This window comes from Sciurus carolinensis, chromosome 2, assembly GCF_902686445.1.
Source record: "Sciurus carolinensis chromosome 2, mSciCar1.2, whole genome shotgun sequence".
In the NCBI taxonomy this organism is placed as follows: Eukaryota; Metazoa; Chordata; class Mammalia; order Rodentia; family Sciuridae; genus Sciurus; species Sciurus carolinensis.
Genome location: NC_062214.1, coordinates 104736483 through 104755174, shown reverse-complemented (window position 1 = coordinate 104755174; position 18692 = coordinate 104736483). Strand labels below are relative to the sequence as shown.

General features: G+C 38.5%; 1 protein-coding gene across 1 annotated transcript in view; it reads right to left on the bottom strand.

Annotated features, from left to right (window-relative positions):
- Fbn1 (fibrillin 1) overlaps positions 1-18692 on the bottom strand; it is a 228134-nt gene that overhangs the window by 117803 nt on the left and 91639 nt on the right. Inside the window, exons 7-8 of the mRNA XM_047539691.1 lie at positions 4941-5138; positions 1498-1623 (exon numbers count right to left, since the gene is read on the bottom strand). Coding sequence (XP_047395647.1) covers positions 1498-1623; positions 4941-5138 — 324 coding nt within the window. The remainder of the gene's footprint in view (positions 1-1497; positions 1624-4940; positions 5139-18692) is intronic.

The window sequence follows — 18692 nt, the reverse complement described above, 5'->3', positions numbered from 1 at the left end:
AAAGAAGACAATACGAAATGACTCAAAAAGCAACAGAGTGTAAGTCAAAAAAGGTCAATTTTAGCATTTTGCAGGGCACTTATGTACCAGAGATACAGTCCCTTAATTTATAATGTCAAAGGGTGGAACTAAGTGAGTTCTTTGCCCCTTTTAATATCAACACTCTCTGCCTCAAACTCAGATCTACAATAAAACTTCTAAAGTATATTTAGCCATAGAGAGTCAAGTATATTGCTTTTTGAAACTTAGAAAGTTTTTAAGAAGCCCTATTTCAGAAAGAATTAAAATATTTTTCACAGTTACCTCAAATAACCATGTATAACATATTCAAGAATGCAGTAACAATTATAGATTCTATGATTAACAACATAAAAACAACCCCAACCCATACATGTAATTCTACCAGAGTTAGAGTATTCCATTCAGGCCAAGTTGATATTTAATAACTGACATGTAATTTATGAATTGCACCTTAAATTTGAAGCTGTCTTTCCCTGATATGATATACTGGGCAACCAACAAAGAGGTTAAGGATTTCAGGTCAGACATACAGCCGTAAATGAACTATTCCTCATTGCTATAGTCTAGGAATGTAAATACCTCAGCAACTGTTTTCAATAAAAATGCATGCACCTAAATAAATCTCAGGGCACTACAGGTAGAATTAGTTGAGAGCAAAGGAGAAAGTGTTTTCTTCTGAGCTCAATGAGAGATGTAGTGTTGAGGGTGCTGTTTCATGATTGTAAGACATTATTGTATATAAATTACATGAGTTCATTAAAGAAAAGAGAATTCAATGCCACCTACTTATTTTCTGGATGCTTCCTTCTCACAAAGAAAGTATTACTGCACTTGGGAGCCAGGCCTCTTTATGCAGATAACAGAATAGCAAATATGAACACATCCTCTACATACACATTTTTAGAAGCCTAATTAATAAACTAAATGAAAATATAAAAATTTTACCTCATGTTACTTTTTGTTTGACTAACATTAGAAAGGTTTCCATTTGATAGGCACATGTCGTGCCCCAGAAAATTCTAAACTTGTACTAGAAGCTTCAGTGTAAGAGTTAACAGGTCTCTCCCACTCCCCCCAAATGAAACATATATTTTTAACTAGAAAAACATCAGAAGATGTATCATTTTTAGTACTATCTAATGATCAAATTCAAATTCATGTCTCTAGAACTATGCAAAAACATGTGTCTTGAACATTTTAACCCAAATATTGGTTCAAAAATATTTCATGTTTTAATATTTAATTTGATTCAGATGGACCTCTTATTTTGGGTCTATAAAAGTGGAAAAAGCTGCAGGGTGTTTCTGGTTCAATGGCACAAAGGCATATTATTCCTGGTAGGAATATTATATTTACACTTTCATGGGGATGACAAAGACTGAAGGATTTAGGAGAAATTTGCAAACAAGCTTGTTGCTGATGGGTTCTGTCTACCCTCCCCCACTTCCCTTGGCTGCAAAGTATGAGATTTCTTACCTTCACATTTTTGTGACACTTCATTAAATTTGTGTCCAGCGGGGCATTTGCACTCAAAAGACCCAACAGTATTAATGCAATTTCCTCCTTGACAGAGCCCAGGGATGGCCTGGCATTCATCCACATCTGTCAGATTTTAGGAGAGAGAGAAAGATTCATATAAAATTCATTGCAGAAGAAAATGTGACAGTTTGTCCACAATTATATTACCATATTTATATCAATATGTCCAACATGATATTTGGACTATGATGAGAGAAACTATTACTCACAATTAAGTCATATGAAATAAATTTTGTGATTAATGTAGTTGGTCAGTAATGTTCTATAAGAAGTATTCTTTATTTTCCTACCTTCCATCTTTCCTCAGACAGAGAATATTTGCACTAGCTTTTGTGGGTCTTATTACACAGCAACAAACTAGAAGGGTACAATGATTTTTGTTTTTAATTCACTGCCTTGTTTTAATATCCAAATTGGAAGCAATAATGAGTTATTGAAGAAACCTTTAAAATCAAAATGCAATCTATTTTTACAATGAATTTCTCTTTAAGAACTGTACTGATAGTTTAGTTAAAACAGAATTGATTTCAGATCTCTGAGGCTACATAGGATAGCTAATGTTTTCGTATAAATGAAGTGAGAAATGTCCTCTTTACATTCTAAAGAATTGTCTTGTGTGGGAAGAATTCAAAATATTAGGGCGAGCAGCGAAAGATGTTCCCCAGTGAACACGCTGTCCCAGCAGCAGACTTACCTTGCTGGCAGAGTACCTGCCAGAGGGAAGTTTTTAAAAAAATAAGTCAGATCATGCCCCTCCCAGCTCAAAACTCAAGTCTCCACTGAGTCCTGAAAGTCCTCCATGACCTTTCTCCTCTCTGGTCTTACCTCCCTCTCTCTCTCATTCTCCTCCCACCACACTGTCTTCCTCAAATACATCCAGGGTGCTCCTGCCTCAGGGTCTTGCACTGGTGGCCTCTCTGCCTGGAAAGTTCTTCCCTGGAGGGCTGAGTAGCTCATCCCTTCCCATCCTTCAGTCTCTGCTTCAATGCCATGGAAGAAGAGAGCTTTTCTCTGAACAATCTAATTGTAATTTTTGCCCCTTGACCCTCAATACCAAGTGACCTAATACATATGTTTGTTTAGTTTTGTAAACTCTTCAGTATAAGTTTCCAAAGAGCAGAAACTTTGTCTACTTTGTTTAATGCTCTTTCCCCAGCACCCAAGGACTAACCTGTGGTCCTCCGTGTATCCCTAAATACTAAACTTCCCAAAACAAAATTAATCATCGCAGGCTCACTGCATTCAGTGATGAAAACTAAAGAAGTACATGCACACTCTCTCCATCTCTGCATTCCTTCCCATCACAGAAAAGTCTAATTTTAAAAAGAGCCCCCAGTAAAACAGTCTAATGTTTCTTCCTTCACTTTGTTCTTCTAGAATCCTGGAAGCCCAGTGTCTTGAGTTTCACTCTTCACTGAGTGAAGTAAGGAAGCCACTGTCATTTATAAGGCCTTTACCTGTGTTCTTGAGAAAAGTTAGCACATAGTGAAAGGAGTAAGAACTCTTATTTTGATACGAAAGTGTCACTTGTTTTAAATGTACTGACGAATGAATCACTATATTGAAATACAACTGAATTATATTTTATAGTCAATTTCAGTTTCATCTTAGATTGGAATTTTCCATCCCCTTGATATGGTGAATGCTTTCTAAAAGGCTATTTGAAATCAAGATTTTACTCTAGAACGTCTTGCTGATTGTGATTTTTGGTCAATAGGAAATGTCTATGAGGGCAATTCTCCCCTGTCTATATGTTCCAAGACTGATAATAGCATAAGCTCCTTTATGAACCCATTTGCCCCCAACTCCTCACATCTGGTCAAAGGGCTGGGAAAAACCAGTAAGAAGTGAGTCCATGATGGTCCAAAAAACAAAAAAGCAAAAAAACAAAATAAAAACAAAAGACAACAACAAAACACAAAATGAAGGATTCCATTCTCCAAGTGACCACATAACTGCTATTTTGACTCCATGAGTATTTGCAAATTTTCATATTAAATTTTTTTTAAATTTCCTTAGATGTTGAATAGCAGTCAGGAAGGAACAGGAAGCAAATGTGGGGAAAATCCAGATTATACGAAATGAACAGCAATCTGAGAAGATTTTAGATTCCTCTCTTTCCCCACTTCTCAGCACTCTAGCCTCAGCCCTACGACTCAATGACAGGCAGCTGGGCACTCAAGGCCTGCCTTTCTAGTCACTATCAGCAAGTTCAAGGCTACTAGCTAGCTTCAGAACACCAACCAGAAACCAACGAATTCTACAAAACTCTATGGGACTTTCTAAGAATGGGGAAAATAAGAAGGGGTCAAACACGGAACTTACTCTTAATTTTATAAAATCCTATGATCAAGCCCTTTGTAATTTTAGGGTTCCAAAGTGACTTCTGGCTGCCTCTGATATGTTCAAAGGCATACAAAGGATTTGTATATTGTATTCGAAAGCCAGGGTGCTGGGCTAGCCATATCAGAGTGGAATTTATTGAGGCATAATTTAACAGAGACCCACAAAACCATGAGATCAAGCTCAAGTTCTGCTTCATTGCATGTCACCCTTAGAGTTAACATATAGAACAAAGCCAAACTATTATCTGTTTGCCTCAGAAAAGCATATCCTGAATTTTCTGAAAATACTGCAACTAGCTAAAAAAAGCCCTGAAGACATCTAAGGAAACAGAGATAGCTGAGAGTTTTCAGGCCCATCAGTTTAGTGGAACTGCCTCTGTTCACTTCCTCCTCCTTCCTGCCAGACAGCCAGACAATAAAAGAATTTGTGCAGCTGGAGGAATAGGAATAAAAGCCAAAAACGGAGTAAGGGCTTCTAGGGGAGGCAGAAGAAGCAGCGAGCAGGCGACATCTGGGGATATTTAAAACTGTGAAACCAATCCTAATTTATTTCTGACTTGTTTTAAAAAATGCATAATGTAGCATGTCAAATGTCGAGAGGAACAATTTTCTTCAGGTCAGTTAAGTACAACCCATGAGACCCAGAACTTGGTTTCAAATGAAGAAAGAAGAAAAAAAAAAAAAAAAAAGACCAGCAGAATCTACCTTGTTCACAAATCTTGCTTTGAGTTTCTACACAGCTTTGCTAGCGTTCACAGCACCACTATAAACAAAATCACACCACCCCTGGAGTCAGAGGTACGTGGAAACACGTCTGGGATCAGGAGGAAGCTGCTGGCAAGGAAAACCCAGTGAGAATTCTGCTTCTCTCTTGTGAGCTACGTTCCTAAGCCCTTAGCTGGATGTCATGCTGTCAACGAAACTGTGGGGTTATGTCTCTGACACTGCTTTTCCGTTTCCCCTGACCCCATTGGAGATTGGCTCTCTGGAACAAGCACGATGCATCCGTTATTAACTCTGTGGACCCAGGCTTACCTTGACATGCTCCTGTGCGGATGTTTGGAATGAAGCCCCGTCGGCAGGGGTGAGGCTGGGCAGGACACATCTCACAGGGGTGGCCCCAGGCTCGGCCGACTGTGGCACAGCAGAGTGTTTTTGTGCAGACAATCCCGCTGAGCTGTCCCTGGCACATCTGGTTGCTGACCACAGTAAAACACGGTCCTGTTCTGTAATCTGAAAATAAAGAAGGAGCCCATGAAAGTTCAGAAAAGCAAGAACACTCATACAGAGGAATAGCTAGGCCCCGTTTTGCTCAACTCCAATCGGAGAAGTGGATTTCTAGGAGAGAATGGTGCATCACTGACTTGGTATAAAGCCCTGGCCTAACCTTTCTACTTCTGAACATCAGTTCCTAATCACTTCGAAGGGGCCATTGTGAGGATCAGGCAAGCAGGTAGAAAACTCTTTGTAGCTGTGAATTGCTGTACAAACATAGCATTTTAATATTATTATCCACTCATTCACTCAAAAAAATGTGTGGCAACTACACTGAATCAGCCCTACATGTGGCATAGATGCTTCAGTGAACTAGAACATGTGGAAGAGACTCTTCCCTTCTGTGACCACTGCAGCACTGTTCCCAATAGCCAGGAAATGGAAACCACCTAAGGGCCCATCAACTGATGAATGGATAAAGAGAATGTGGTACATACACACTATAGAATATTATCCAACCTTTAAAAAAGGTGAAATCCCATTATGGGCAACACACTGCCTAGAAATAGAGATCATTATGTTAAGTGAACCAAGCCAGAAACAGAAGCAAGCACCCCAGGATCTCACTCAAATATGTTGAATACAAAAGGCTGATCTCATGGCACTTAAGAGTGGAATGGTAGTTTCTAGAAGCTGGGGGGAGTAGGGGAGAGAGAGGGATGGGGAGAGGCTGATCAATAAGTACCAAGTTACAGTTAGATGGGAGAAAGAAGTTCTAGGGTGGTTGACTAGAGATAGCTAATGTTACCTGTATGTATCAAAAGCTAGAAGAAGATATGTTTAGAATTTTCACCAAAAAGAAATGATAAATATTTGAGGAGATAGGTAGGTTTAATCCGGTTTAAACAGTATACAATGTATAAATGTATTAAAACATCACATTACCTCATTAATATGTATAATTTTTATGTTAATGTATGCCAGTTAAAAGATTAAATGATGGAATAAATGCTTGCCTTCACAGTTTACAGTCTATTTTTATTTGGGTGGGAGAAAGCAAAGAATTTCAAAACTTGCAATGAGTCGAGTCATGGAAACTCCTTCCTGGGAGTTTCTTGAGCAAAAGAAATGGTTAACTGCTTCTTTTGGATTGAGTCCATTTTATTTCAACACAAAAATATGTAAATAAACAAAAAATTTTAGAAAAATGTACTCCTATATAACACAGTAGGTATTTAACATAAAGAGTGAGGACAATGGTCTGAAATCATTATATCCCCCGCACTAAAGGGCCATCTTAAAGCAAACAAAGATAAGATAAAGACACAAGAGGATTTCCAAGCACAGCGCTCTCTTTATATTTTGTTTGCCCTACAGGGAGAAGGTTGATCTGAGCTCAGCAACCAACAAACAAGGAAGATTAAGGCACACAGGGAGCACAGAAGAGAAAATCTAGCATGCGAGAGAAACCAGTGCACTCGTACCCCTTTCTGTTCTGTAGTGGCCTTGACAGATAGGGGAGGCAGGGCTGGGGCAGGACTCCTAGGCCCTTTCCACCACCCAACACTTCCTCATGTCATCTTTCAAAGTGTAGAATGTTCGCTGTGAGACTAGGGCTGACTTAAATGATCCCAAAAGTGCTATTCACCACTAATTCTGCAGTTTTGCGAAAATCACTTGTCATGCTAATGAAACCATTGGGTTATGTTTTGTTTTGTTTTTTTTTTCTTTCTTTCTTTCTTTTTTGTTCTTAATTCAAACATTCATAGGACACAGACATGTAACTTACTAAGGACAACTCTTCATTACAGTAGTGTCTGGAGTGAACCTCTGGCTTTGCAGAAATAGCACCTCCCTGAAGCCCATGCTGCAAGATCAGCCTTCAGAGGAGTTCCAAGCACCAAACTCAACCACAAGAAAGTACACTGAGACGAGCGCTAATTACCATAGCACTTGGGAGACAGGCTATGTCTCCTCCCACTCCATACTAGCGTCTTCCAGTGTGCTGTGTGCATCACTGATGGGATGCAACACCCTTCAGATTTTATTTTATTATCACTTATTTGTTTTAATTTTTATTAGTAACAAGTATAAATGTACCAGATGTGATTTCACAGATATGTTTGCATGATGATGAATTTTAAAATACTTTTTTATTTTTTTGCACTGCTAGGAATAGAATCCAGGACCTCATGTATGCTAGGCATATACACTATCACTGAAGTACATATATCCTTTGACCCTCAAGACACTTTTAATTCAGTTTAAAGAAAAACTTTAAGTGTACACTAGTATGAGTGATATGCATACAGGTAAAAAATTGTGCTTATGATACATAAATGCCACCAAACTTACCTTACCAAAAGACCAAACTTAGACCCTTGGTCCCTCAAGTCTCTACACCATATGGTCCTACCTAGTTTCCCAGCCCCATCTCCTGACAGAAAAGACAGTGACAAATAAATAGGAAATGTAATTGTTCATACTGAAACTCCTGATAGCATTGATTATATTATTATATATAAATTTGTATATTTTAATGTTTAATTACAAAATAAAGATTTTACTAAACATACAGTTTTGAACCTTTATTTTCTTTCACTATATATTGTCAAAAACATTTCCCAAGTGATTAAAATACTATTGTAAAACAGGATTTTAACTGCTCCCTAATTTTCTATCAAGTTAATTCAATAATTTTCTTACTATGTATCATTTAATTTGCTTATAATTTTTCATTATTATACATAACATTCAGTGGACATTGATGAGGAAGTCTGTTTAGAATGAAAAATGTTTAGTTCATGCAGCAGCCATCAAGTTTTTGTGATTCTACAAACCTTACATCTGAGATTAGAAAGATCACAGCAGCATAATCTTTTATTTAAAAAATAATTACAACTTCCCCTGTTAGGTAACAAGGAAGAGATTTTAGGTTCATTTCTTTCTTTCCTGCTAATTTACTGAGACAGGTGCAAATGCTTTAATCAAACAGATTCATGTTAGCATGCCATTTTCAATCTTTTTTGAAAAAGCATAATGGAACATGTACTTTAATTTATTATAATCCTTTCTTCAATATCCCTTGAATTTGTTTTCCTTCCTCATTTTGCCAAAATACTCTATGGAATTATATATGAGGATTGCAAAAATTCAGGGTAGTAGCAAACATAGTGTTCTGTGAGCAACACCAGCAAAATCCTGGCACACTGTGAAATGCCAAGAAAAATCCAATTTGATCCTGTTTCACACTGGTTCATGACTTCAGATGTGAATTCCTTGTTGGAAGATCTTCATAAAAAGTGGTGGGGAAAGTTCAAGATTTTTCCAAAGTCAATAGTTTCTGCCCTCATTTCAATATAAAATGTATGGGACAGGTATGGCACTTGTCAATTCTAACAACATACATCAGGCATCTCCATAATCCACAGGGACCTATCTTTTTTAAGTATACTGGATATTTGGCAAATAGTTTGAGTGTATAGAACAGAATCTATGAACTGCACCTACTTCCATGCTAGATATTTCTCACTATAGACAAAGTAATTCTGGAAAAAAGAAGAATTGGTTTGACAGTAAATATTAGCAAGTGAACATAAATATACTTGAGACCCATGTTTTTAGTAAAAAATTCTGATTGGAGAGATGTGTAATGTGGACGAAATATATTTGGAGATAAAAATCTCTTGGAAGGTAGATGGCTATGTTAACATAGTTTTTCAAATGTCATTCTGATTTGATGGCATGTGCTTTTTGTTCTGCACTTCCTTGAGTTTGCCAAAGTTTTGCTGTTTTTAGTTCAATACTTCGACCAAAGAAAGGAATCTGCCCATACTCCCAATTCCTTACTAATAATCCAATTCTTTACAATTATTCCCATAGCAGTTATATGATATTAACTTAAATTTACATACTCTTTTTTTCTTTCTTTTTTTTTTCAGATAGTCCCAGCACTGGACAGGGAATGTGCCTAATTCAATGCTTGTACAACGTCTGACTCATTGTTGGCTTAATGTAAATCATTATTCCGAATGTAACTAAAATATAGTATTAGAATACTTTCTATTTGTAAATTGCTCTACAATCACTTCCTCATAAGACTTCATGAACTAGGGCAATAGGCCAAGGCTTTCCAAAATTAAAATGCAATTTTAATTGTTTTTAACTGGCTTACTGTAGTGTGGCTGGTTCCTGGGAAATTCTGCCTCTACGTGTTCCCATTCTGAGTGGTTAGTACAAGGACTGCTCTCAGTCCCATTCGATTTGTCCTCCAGGCTTGGGCTCTGACCATGCATCTGCAGTCTCTGATCCTCAGCTTATTCCCAGCTCTGCAGCTCGGAATGCTGTGGTCTACAGCATTATTTCACTTTCATTTCTAATCAGACTTCACCCTGAAGCCAATGCATCATTTACAGGGAAAGAATATTCTGTGGTACAATGAATTCTTGTCACTCCTGCCCAGTCACTAAACCACAACTGCAGGGAAGGCACAAGGATATAATTTTGGGCACTAGGCTCCAATTATTTTAAATCCTTCTTTTCATGAAAATTACAAATAAAAGAATGAGATATCAATTTATCCATGACAGAGAGGATCACAGTAGGCCTATTTCTCTCACATAGGTTGGTCTATGGGATTTCAATGTAACTTTCAGAAAGAGTTCAGAGAACTTTTAGCCAAAGGGAAATCAAAGCAAGAAGTTCCATTATCATAATCTGTCTCATAACAGCTGTTACATCTTCTTATTCCAATCATCATTAACCTTAGGACATTACAGAATCACTTGGGGATTTTCTCCAAAATACTGATGCCTGGGCCACACCCTTGTCCCCTCCTAGACCTCCCACGTGAAATCTGACTCAATTGGTATGGCATAGGACCCAGGCATACACATTTTGCAAAAGCTCCCCAGGGTGAATCCCCTAAAGGGCTCAAAGTTCTCCCTCTCTCCCCCTTTACTGAGGAGTGCTTATGTTCCTTGATAAATGGGAGATGTCTATAAGACAGTTAACTGCTTACTTGAACACAACCTTAAGAACATAAAATAGCCCATAAACTGGGATCACCAACTTCAACAAAACCCAGTATTTCTTCACTAGGATTGGCATTCTACTTACACCAAAATGATATTCATTTCCGCAATGTAGCTTTCTTATGAGAATTTTTTATGTTCTTTACTAATTATACTAATGTACTAATTATACTATGTACTAATTATAGTACAATAAATTATATTAACTGAAAACTCATCACACCAAATAACAAAGGCAAATTTTAAGACTGATTGCCCACTATTGCGTTGTCCTAATAGTTAACTGAAACCCATTTCCAGGCTCCTTCCTCCTGGTTTTTCAAAGTGCACTGACATATATGACCTCGCGCTACTACCATGAATTCCCACGTACAGTTCTCTCCCAGTGCTGGAGCTTGTGGTTAGGTGGGATTCCAGAGGTGTTCTTCAGTTGGAGCCTGAATACACTGATCAAAATTTACTAAGTTGCATCATATAAAATGATTGTATTTCAGTCACTGTCACTCAAGTGTGCTTATTTGTCACTAAATTAAAAATAATTAAAAATAAAGCATAGGAATATGCACAAAATATTTCTGTTAGTACTTTCTGTTTTAAATTTGTTCATAAATTAAAAGTATTATCACTATAAACTTAGACGTAAATATTATTCAAAACTGCAGAAACAAGGTGGTTTGTTGTACACCTTTTAATCTAACATTCAGACTAAGCAATTCATCAAAATCCAGGCTGTAGTTCTGTGGGACCCAATTATGTGTGGCAGCAATTCAACTATAGAAAATTGTTACCACATTTTATTCTGTTCCATGATGAAGAAAACAGTAAGAAATCATGTTCAGGGTAAGAGAACATCTCATTTTGAAATAATAATTTACCTGATATTATTTATTCCTTCATTATAAATCCTTTATGTCATTTTTGACTTGCATTTCCCCTCAAAGTTATCACTGAACTATGTTTACTAGAAAGAATGGGTGGAAAATGGGTAGAAGTCAAATCCTGGTTTGGGTGACATATTTACCATCAAGATAATAAAATCATAGAAGATGCCTTCATTTTTAATAGTCTGCAAGTCCCACTTCAAAGAACCAGTTGGCTCTGATTTACTCACTTTTAAAATGGCTTTTATGAAGTGCCACGTTACACCAAATTCTGCAGTTTCACCACAGAGCAGGAGCTACTAAGCAGCAGCAAGAAAAAAATAACAGTGTCATAGAACAATTTGGTTTAGTTGCTCTGTTATAATTTCTTCAAAGTCACCAAGTAAAGAACATTCTTTACAATCCAAAAGCAAGAGTAACAATATAACAGTACAAGGCTCTATGATCAGTGACATTAAATATAAATATTTCCCGATCAACCTGCATATCTTAAAGGTGACTTGTGAGAAGATTTTCCAATTATAAGTTCTACAAAAGGTAAATTAAAATTCAAAGGACCATAATGTTTTATCATCAAAGTATTATTACAGCTGGGCGCAGTGGCACACACCTGTCATCCCAGCAGCTCAGGAAGCTGAGGCAGGAGAATAGCAAGTTCAAAGCCACCCTCAGCAATAGCAAGGCACTAAGCAACTCAGTGAAACCCTGTCTCTAAATAAATACAAAATAGGGCTGGGGCTGTGTTGCTCAGTGGTCAAGTGCCCCTAAGTTCAATCCCTGGTACCCCCAAAAATATTATTAAAAATGAGATTTTCAGTAGCAGACCAGTAGTGACAATGAATACTGAATAGAGAGTAAAGGCCTATGTTAGTAAAAGCACAATAAAAATAAATTAATTAAAAATACCCCTCTGCAGATTCCACTAATGTGAGGTACCCAGAGTTGTCAAATTCTTAAAGACATCAGTAGAATGGGGGCTTTCAGGGGTGGGGGGAAAAGGAAGAAAGGAGAGTTAGTGTTTAAGGGACAAAGGGTTTCAGTTTAGGAAGATTTTGTTAAAGTTCTGGAAATGGATAGTGGGGATAGTTGTCCAAAAATGTGTATTTACTGAATGGCATTAAACTACGTACCTAAATATGGTCAAAGTGGTCAATTTTATATTATGTGCACTTTAGCACAATAAAAAAAATCCTACAACATAAAGTAAAATTAGACATTTTTACATTAATGCTTAGGTTCAAGTAGTAAACTTTACAATTGTAAACTAGAATCAAGGGCTTTATGCACTCAACAAATATTTATGGAGCTACTGTGCTGTATTAGTGAGCACCATAGCACGAAATCCCTGCTCATAAGAAGTTTATGATCTGGTATGGGAAGTAGCCAATAAATAGGTAAATATAATTTTAAAAATTTAGATTTGAGGTTGTGACATAGACTACAAAAGAAATAAGTGTGCTGCTGTGATAGTGACACCTAGCTTGGTAGAGATGATTAGGGAAGACTTCTTGAGGAGGTGACATTTCAACTGAAGCCTGAGATAAGAACTAGTGAGCTATATAAAATGTGGGCAGGTGCTGTCCAGGTACAGGAGGCAGCAAGAACAGTGGCTCTGAGCTGGGAGACAAACTGGCTTCTCCAGTAATGACAGAAGGCTACTGCGACCAGAGCAAAGAAGGGGACGCCTCATTGTTGGAGACTGAACTATACCAGACATTCCAGGTGACAGGAAGCAGTATGGATTTGGCCCTAAGTTCAACCAGAAGCCACTGAAAGCATGATATATTATTTTAAGAGTGAGGCCTGAAGGCCTCCAAAGTGGACATGGGAAGGTTGGCAGGGAAGCTACTTAGGATTTGAGATAGAAGTCGATGGTGTCTTGGCAAGGCTGGTGGTGTGGAAATGGAGAAAGACTGGAGGTAGGGGATGTCCTTGAGCAGTAGGACCAACGACACTTGCTGATGAACTGGAGGGGAAGAATGAGGGAAACCAAAGACCGGCATGAGTCCAGGGTGTCTGGCTTCATTTACTGAAATGGGGAACCGAGGGAAGAGCAGACACTAACTATTTAAAGTCAGTATAAAAATTGTTCACATTTTCACGATAAAGGACCTAGTGCAGGACAGGAGGTTAAAATTGATGAGACAGGCCTTGAAGGAAAGTATAGTATCTGTAAATCCTGATGCTGTCAATCAAAAAAGGTTGCATATAATGAAATTTTATCTTGACTGTATATTTTCACTAAATTTCTTCTCCTTCCCTTCTTTGTGAACAGCATTTACTCTTATCATATTCAGATATTTATACATAACTGTTATGGTTGAAAATCTTACTTCAAACACTTTTGGTCAATTCTCACAGAAACCTGAGTGTTAAGTAAACATAGCCCAGACCAATGATATGTGATAGAATCCTGGCGTGGTGGGTGGGATCACCTCCAGAGGAACCTCACTGCTGCTTTTGAAAAAATAGCAGGGCACGGGAATCCAAGACCACTAGACCTCTAGCTGCCAGCCCTGAGTTCACTCTACAGGAAACAGATACGTACTCATTTCAGTGACATCATCAATTCTGAGAGATCTGGTGCAAAACTTAAAGTAAGGACAAAAGTTCAGCCATTATTAACCACCACTGAGAAATGTCTCATATGAATATGGTCTTTCTGTAATATCAAGCCAGATAACTAACAGCAATGAGATAGTCTAGATATATTGGCTGGCAAGTGTTATTTCTACAATTGGCTTTTTACCAAATATGCATTTGCTGATGAGCATGTGGTATATAGGCAGTTCCATCCTCTCTCTCTCTCTCTCTCTCTCTCTCTCTCTCTCTCTCTCTCTCTCCACACACACACACACACACACACATACACACACACACACACACACACACACCCTGTTGAAGTATGCTAACACACTATCAAGCAGTTCTCAAGGTGGCTCTCCTAGTCTCAGAACTTTGGAAAAAAATGTCTGATGAATGAAAAATTCCTGAGACTGTTTCCAGCCCAGGACCTGGCACTGAACTCAACTGAAGAAAGACAAGTTGGAAGAAAGTACAAGCATTACTCAGAGCACGTGAGTGAACTGTGTAAAAGACAGGCACGGAAGCTGAGGGGACAGGAGAGGCAGTGGTATCCAAACTCAATTATGTAAGTTGAATTAGTCAATAAAATAGGATTACTAAGAAAAAAATATGTGCATGCTAAGGTATTAAAATATGACAGAAGGTGTATTTTCTGAGACTAAAGACTAAAAGCATTAAACCCCCAGCACTGGGTTTTTACTGTTACTTCATGGCATCGATTTTTTAAAATCTGCTACATAAACTGAGAATGTCTCATTAACAGGGTAATCATGGTGGCCTCTTGTGACCTTCACAGAAACCTATAGATTTTAATGTGAGTAGTGACTGTTTACAGCATAGAACAGCAATTATACAAATATGCATCTGCTCTTTGAAATGGAGAATTGTCCCAGAAATCCCAGGTAAATGATCTGAAGAGTTAACCATTAATACTACAAAATATAGGGTTGGGTATATACCTCAGTTTTTAGAGTGCTTGCCCCGCAAGCACAAGGCCCTGGGTTCAATCCCCAGCACCACAAATTAAAAAAAAAAAAAATGACCTAATATAGGCAGATAGGTCAATCTAGTTATTAGTCAATTTTTGCCCAGTACTGTCAGTTCATCTTAGAGAACCGGAAAGAAAAATTTAAATTTGCTCCCTAAGACTATGAAGCCTATAATCATCCCATCATGTACTGTCTGAACACTAGCAGGGGATTGTGTTCCTCAGTTACCACTTGCCACTTGCTTGAGATTTACATCTGCTTGGCCAGACATCGGGTTTCATCTAAGGCAGTTAGTTAGATATGTGTGGAAAGTGTATATGGTTAGAAAATAATAAAAGACAGCATTAAAAGTGGTTTAACATGCCCCAAGAGGCAAGCCAAACACCACAATTTTCTCCAACTATGGAAGAAAAAACAACTTGAACCAGAGTTTAGCTTTCTGGATGTATTAACAGGTCCACATTGTATTCTCTTGGATATTTATGAAGCATGTTAGCAGTAATTAAAATTGAACTTTCCAAACCTTTAAGAACAAAAGTTAGGAATATAGTATTAATGACCTTGGGAAAATGTTATAATTCAATATAACATCATATTCATCATCTTGGAATTAAACATTTAAGAGCAAAAGTTATGAATATAGTATCAATAACCTCAGAAACTTATAATTCAATATGCATCATATTCACCATACTGGGATTTGACTACTGACATTCAAAGTTCACAACTCCTACACAGAAAAAATGTTCTTGGGCTCTATGCTTGTTTAAATACCCTCTGCTCAAATGTATTTTCAATTTTTTTGCAGCAGTTTTACAGTTAAAAAGTAGTGTTGCTGGCTATCAGCACCAAATTTCTCTAGTCAGGGGTTTGTCACTTAAAGACCACAGTTGTGGGTGGGGGCGGGGAGGTCCAAAGATGTCCTGAATTTATACATAAATCATGTGAATAGGTTTGATAGCTCTGAACACAACTCAAATGGGCAACCACATGTTCTCTTCCAGAAATTTGGAATTGGGATTGAGGAGCACTGGTCTTCATCTCTGCAGCTGGCTGGAACCTCAGGTGATGTTGCCCTGGGAACCATGAGGCTATATGAATACAAAGAAGAACAGGGCAGTTCATTTGCATGGAGAAGGGACAAGGTTGACAGGGAGAAGTATGGACAGACGACATGGCTCCAGAAAGAGACTGAGCATCAGGCTCTTGCTTCCAGTCCTTGGTCAAGACCTGCTTCAGAACTTCCTTTCCCAAGTTGCTTAGAAACCAGGATGCTCTGAGTTCCTCATAACAGATTCCTCTTTCTACTTACGCTAGTTTTCTTCCTTGAAACCAGCAGAATGTGATCCAATCCAGTATGTATACTTATACTTTTTGAGTAAGAAAGTCTATAACTTTTATCAGATTCTTAGAATTATCCATGACTCAAAAAGGTAATAAAGCTCCACACTATTTAATAAGAAGTAATTAATGGAGTATCATACTAATTAGGTTACTTGTCCAGATCTGTCAGAAAGCAGTTTGTATTTTCTTTTCATTCTTAAAGGACATTGAAAAATAAATACATGAGTGAATAAAACACCTAGCTCCCAGTTAGGAACACATCACACCCCCACACACACACAAAAACCCACAAACAAACAAATAAAACCTTTCAGTTTTCACCTTCCCTTACTTACAACTCAAAAGAAGGCCACAGAGAAACAAGATAGATTTGCATGAAAGTTTTTAGCAGTCACGTATAAATTGGTTGGTAACCTCAGCAACACACAAAATTTGGACTGCTAGTCCCCAAACAACAGCAGGTGTATTCTGATGATCTTAGCTCACCTGCTGGGGCAGAACACCAGGCAGGTGAGAACTGGAAGTGGTAGGCCCTCGAGTCAGGAGGCCAGCATGCCAGGCTCAGCTCGGCAGTGATTCCACTGTGCGTCTTGAGTGAGAAACCTCACTGGCCTGCTAGGGTCTGAGGGGTCAAGTCCTGAACCATCTAGATGCCAGGGTGGGCTTTCATCTGGCCAGAGCCAGGAGGGCAGCAGTCAGGTGAGGGAGAGTAGGCTGTTTCTATCCTGCAGACAGGGCAGAGCATGTAGACGACGTGTCTGACAGGAGCTCCTCCTGCCAGACTTGCTGCTGTCACAGTTCTCCCTGTGGCGAAGGGCATCACCATAGCCTGATTACTGGGCCACAGGCCTGGGGGAGGGGCACGGTACCCATCACATCCCATACTCAATCACCTGCAGACCCTGTCAGTTGACTGCTTCTTTACCTGCCCCTCCTCTAAAACCCCTTGGTTGCCAGTAGTATAGATTCCCCTTTTCCTATCACCCTGCAAGGGTGAACCTAAGTCGAGTGAGACTAAGGCACTTGGTATAATGCTCCTTGCCCAGTTTCATCTCTGGCCTCTTCCCTAATTGTGGTCCCTCTCCAGAGACACTGAAGGAACTGAGGTTCCTCAACTTACGCACCATTTCCTACCCATATGTTTTTACAAATGCCATTCCCTCCTCCTGGAACACCTTTCTTCCCCCTATTTTTCTGGCTAAATCCTCTTCCTGGACGTCTTCCCTGACATTTTCTCCTTCCTTCCTTTGTGGCACTAATCACACTCCATGATAATCACTAATTAATATGATTGTTTTTTTATCAGACTGTGAGCCTCTTTGTTCTCATTAAACTTTGTATTCCCTTGGCCTAGAAAAGTTTGTGATCTCATAATAAGCATACAAGTACTTATGAATGAATGAATGAAAATGAAAAATGATGTATCTTTAAGTGAGTCTAACTCCTTAATCTTTTACACTATTCATGCTTGAGGCATAATTAACTTCTTATGATTCCATGAATCTATCATGCTTGATTTGAGTCCTGGAACGCTGATCACCAATGTGAGAGTGAGTGAGTTACCCTTTGAGTCAGTTTGATCTACCTCCTGGGGTTGTCTGAGTAGTGAAAGAAACCATGTATCTAAATACCCACCATGGTCCCAGGTTATTCCATTTGTCCTTCCCCATTCCTCACATATCATGGCTGTAGATGACCAATATATTCTGATAGTTTTAAAAACCAACCCGAGTCTCCAGGGCACACATCATTTAATCCATTCTGTAGGGCTAATAGGTTAGCTCTAAGTTATCTCTACTCTCTTGCTTGGCCCTCTCAGATGAACAAGAGTTGGAATTTTCAAAACAGAGCCAAGATAAAGGTGACATGCAGGCTGGGTCCTAACACAAGTCTAAGACTGGATCTGTGACCATCGAGCTCTAAGACAAAAGACAGTCAATTCACTTCCTTCACAACCCGATACTCCCTAGCCACCCTCCAGTTAGGAGTGGACATGTGCCCATCTGGTCAATAAAATGCAAGTAGAGGCCACCAGAGTAGAGTCCAGGAAAACTTTGCATTCTCTGATAAAATGAGGCCTACTCATATGGATTACCCTTTGTCCTTTAATGCTTTCATCCTTCTAGAAAGATGCAATGACTTAGAGTACATCAGCCAACTTGCAATCATGAAGACTCAAGTTCATGCACTGTTTATAGAAAGCAAGCAGTGTCCCAGTCCTTCACAACATTTTTGAGCAGCTGAATCACCATCTACTAGTCTTTACCTCCAGATTAATTTTCTTTTTCCTTTTGCAGTGCTGGAGATTGAATGTGGTGCCTTACACATGATAGACAAGCACTGTAGCACTGAGTCTTAATACCTCCAGCCCTCCAAATACATAAAAAATAATTAACCCTATCTATTTAAATCATTATGGCTGAATTTTCTTTTACTTGCCTCCAAACTCTCTTCTGGTGGAGACATCAGTGAATAGATTTTGTTGTCCTTTGACACATACCTGTGTGAATGGTCCAAGAGTAAGATACTACATTTCCAGAATTTTTATGTATCATGTATTGTAAAGATTGAGAGCAAAAAGATCAAGTAAAGTAGGTCAAGCGAATAAGCAAATTTCATCCAAATGCAAATGAGAATTTCAGATGTTATTCCTTCATCAATTTGTATTCTGAGAATCGACTTAATTTTCCTTCCTGGAAGCTGGATAAGATGTCTAATGTCGGGACATGGCTCAACTCA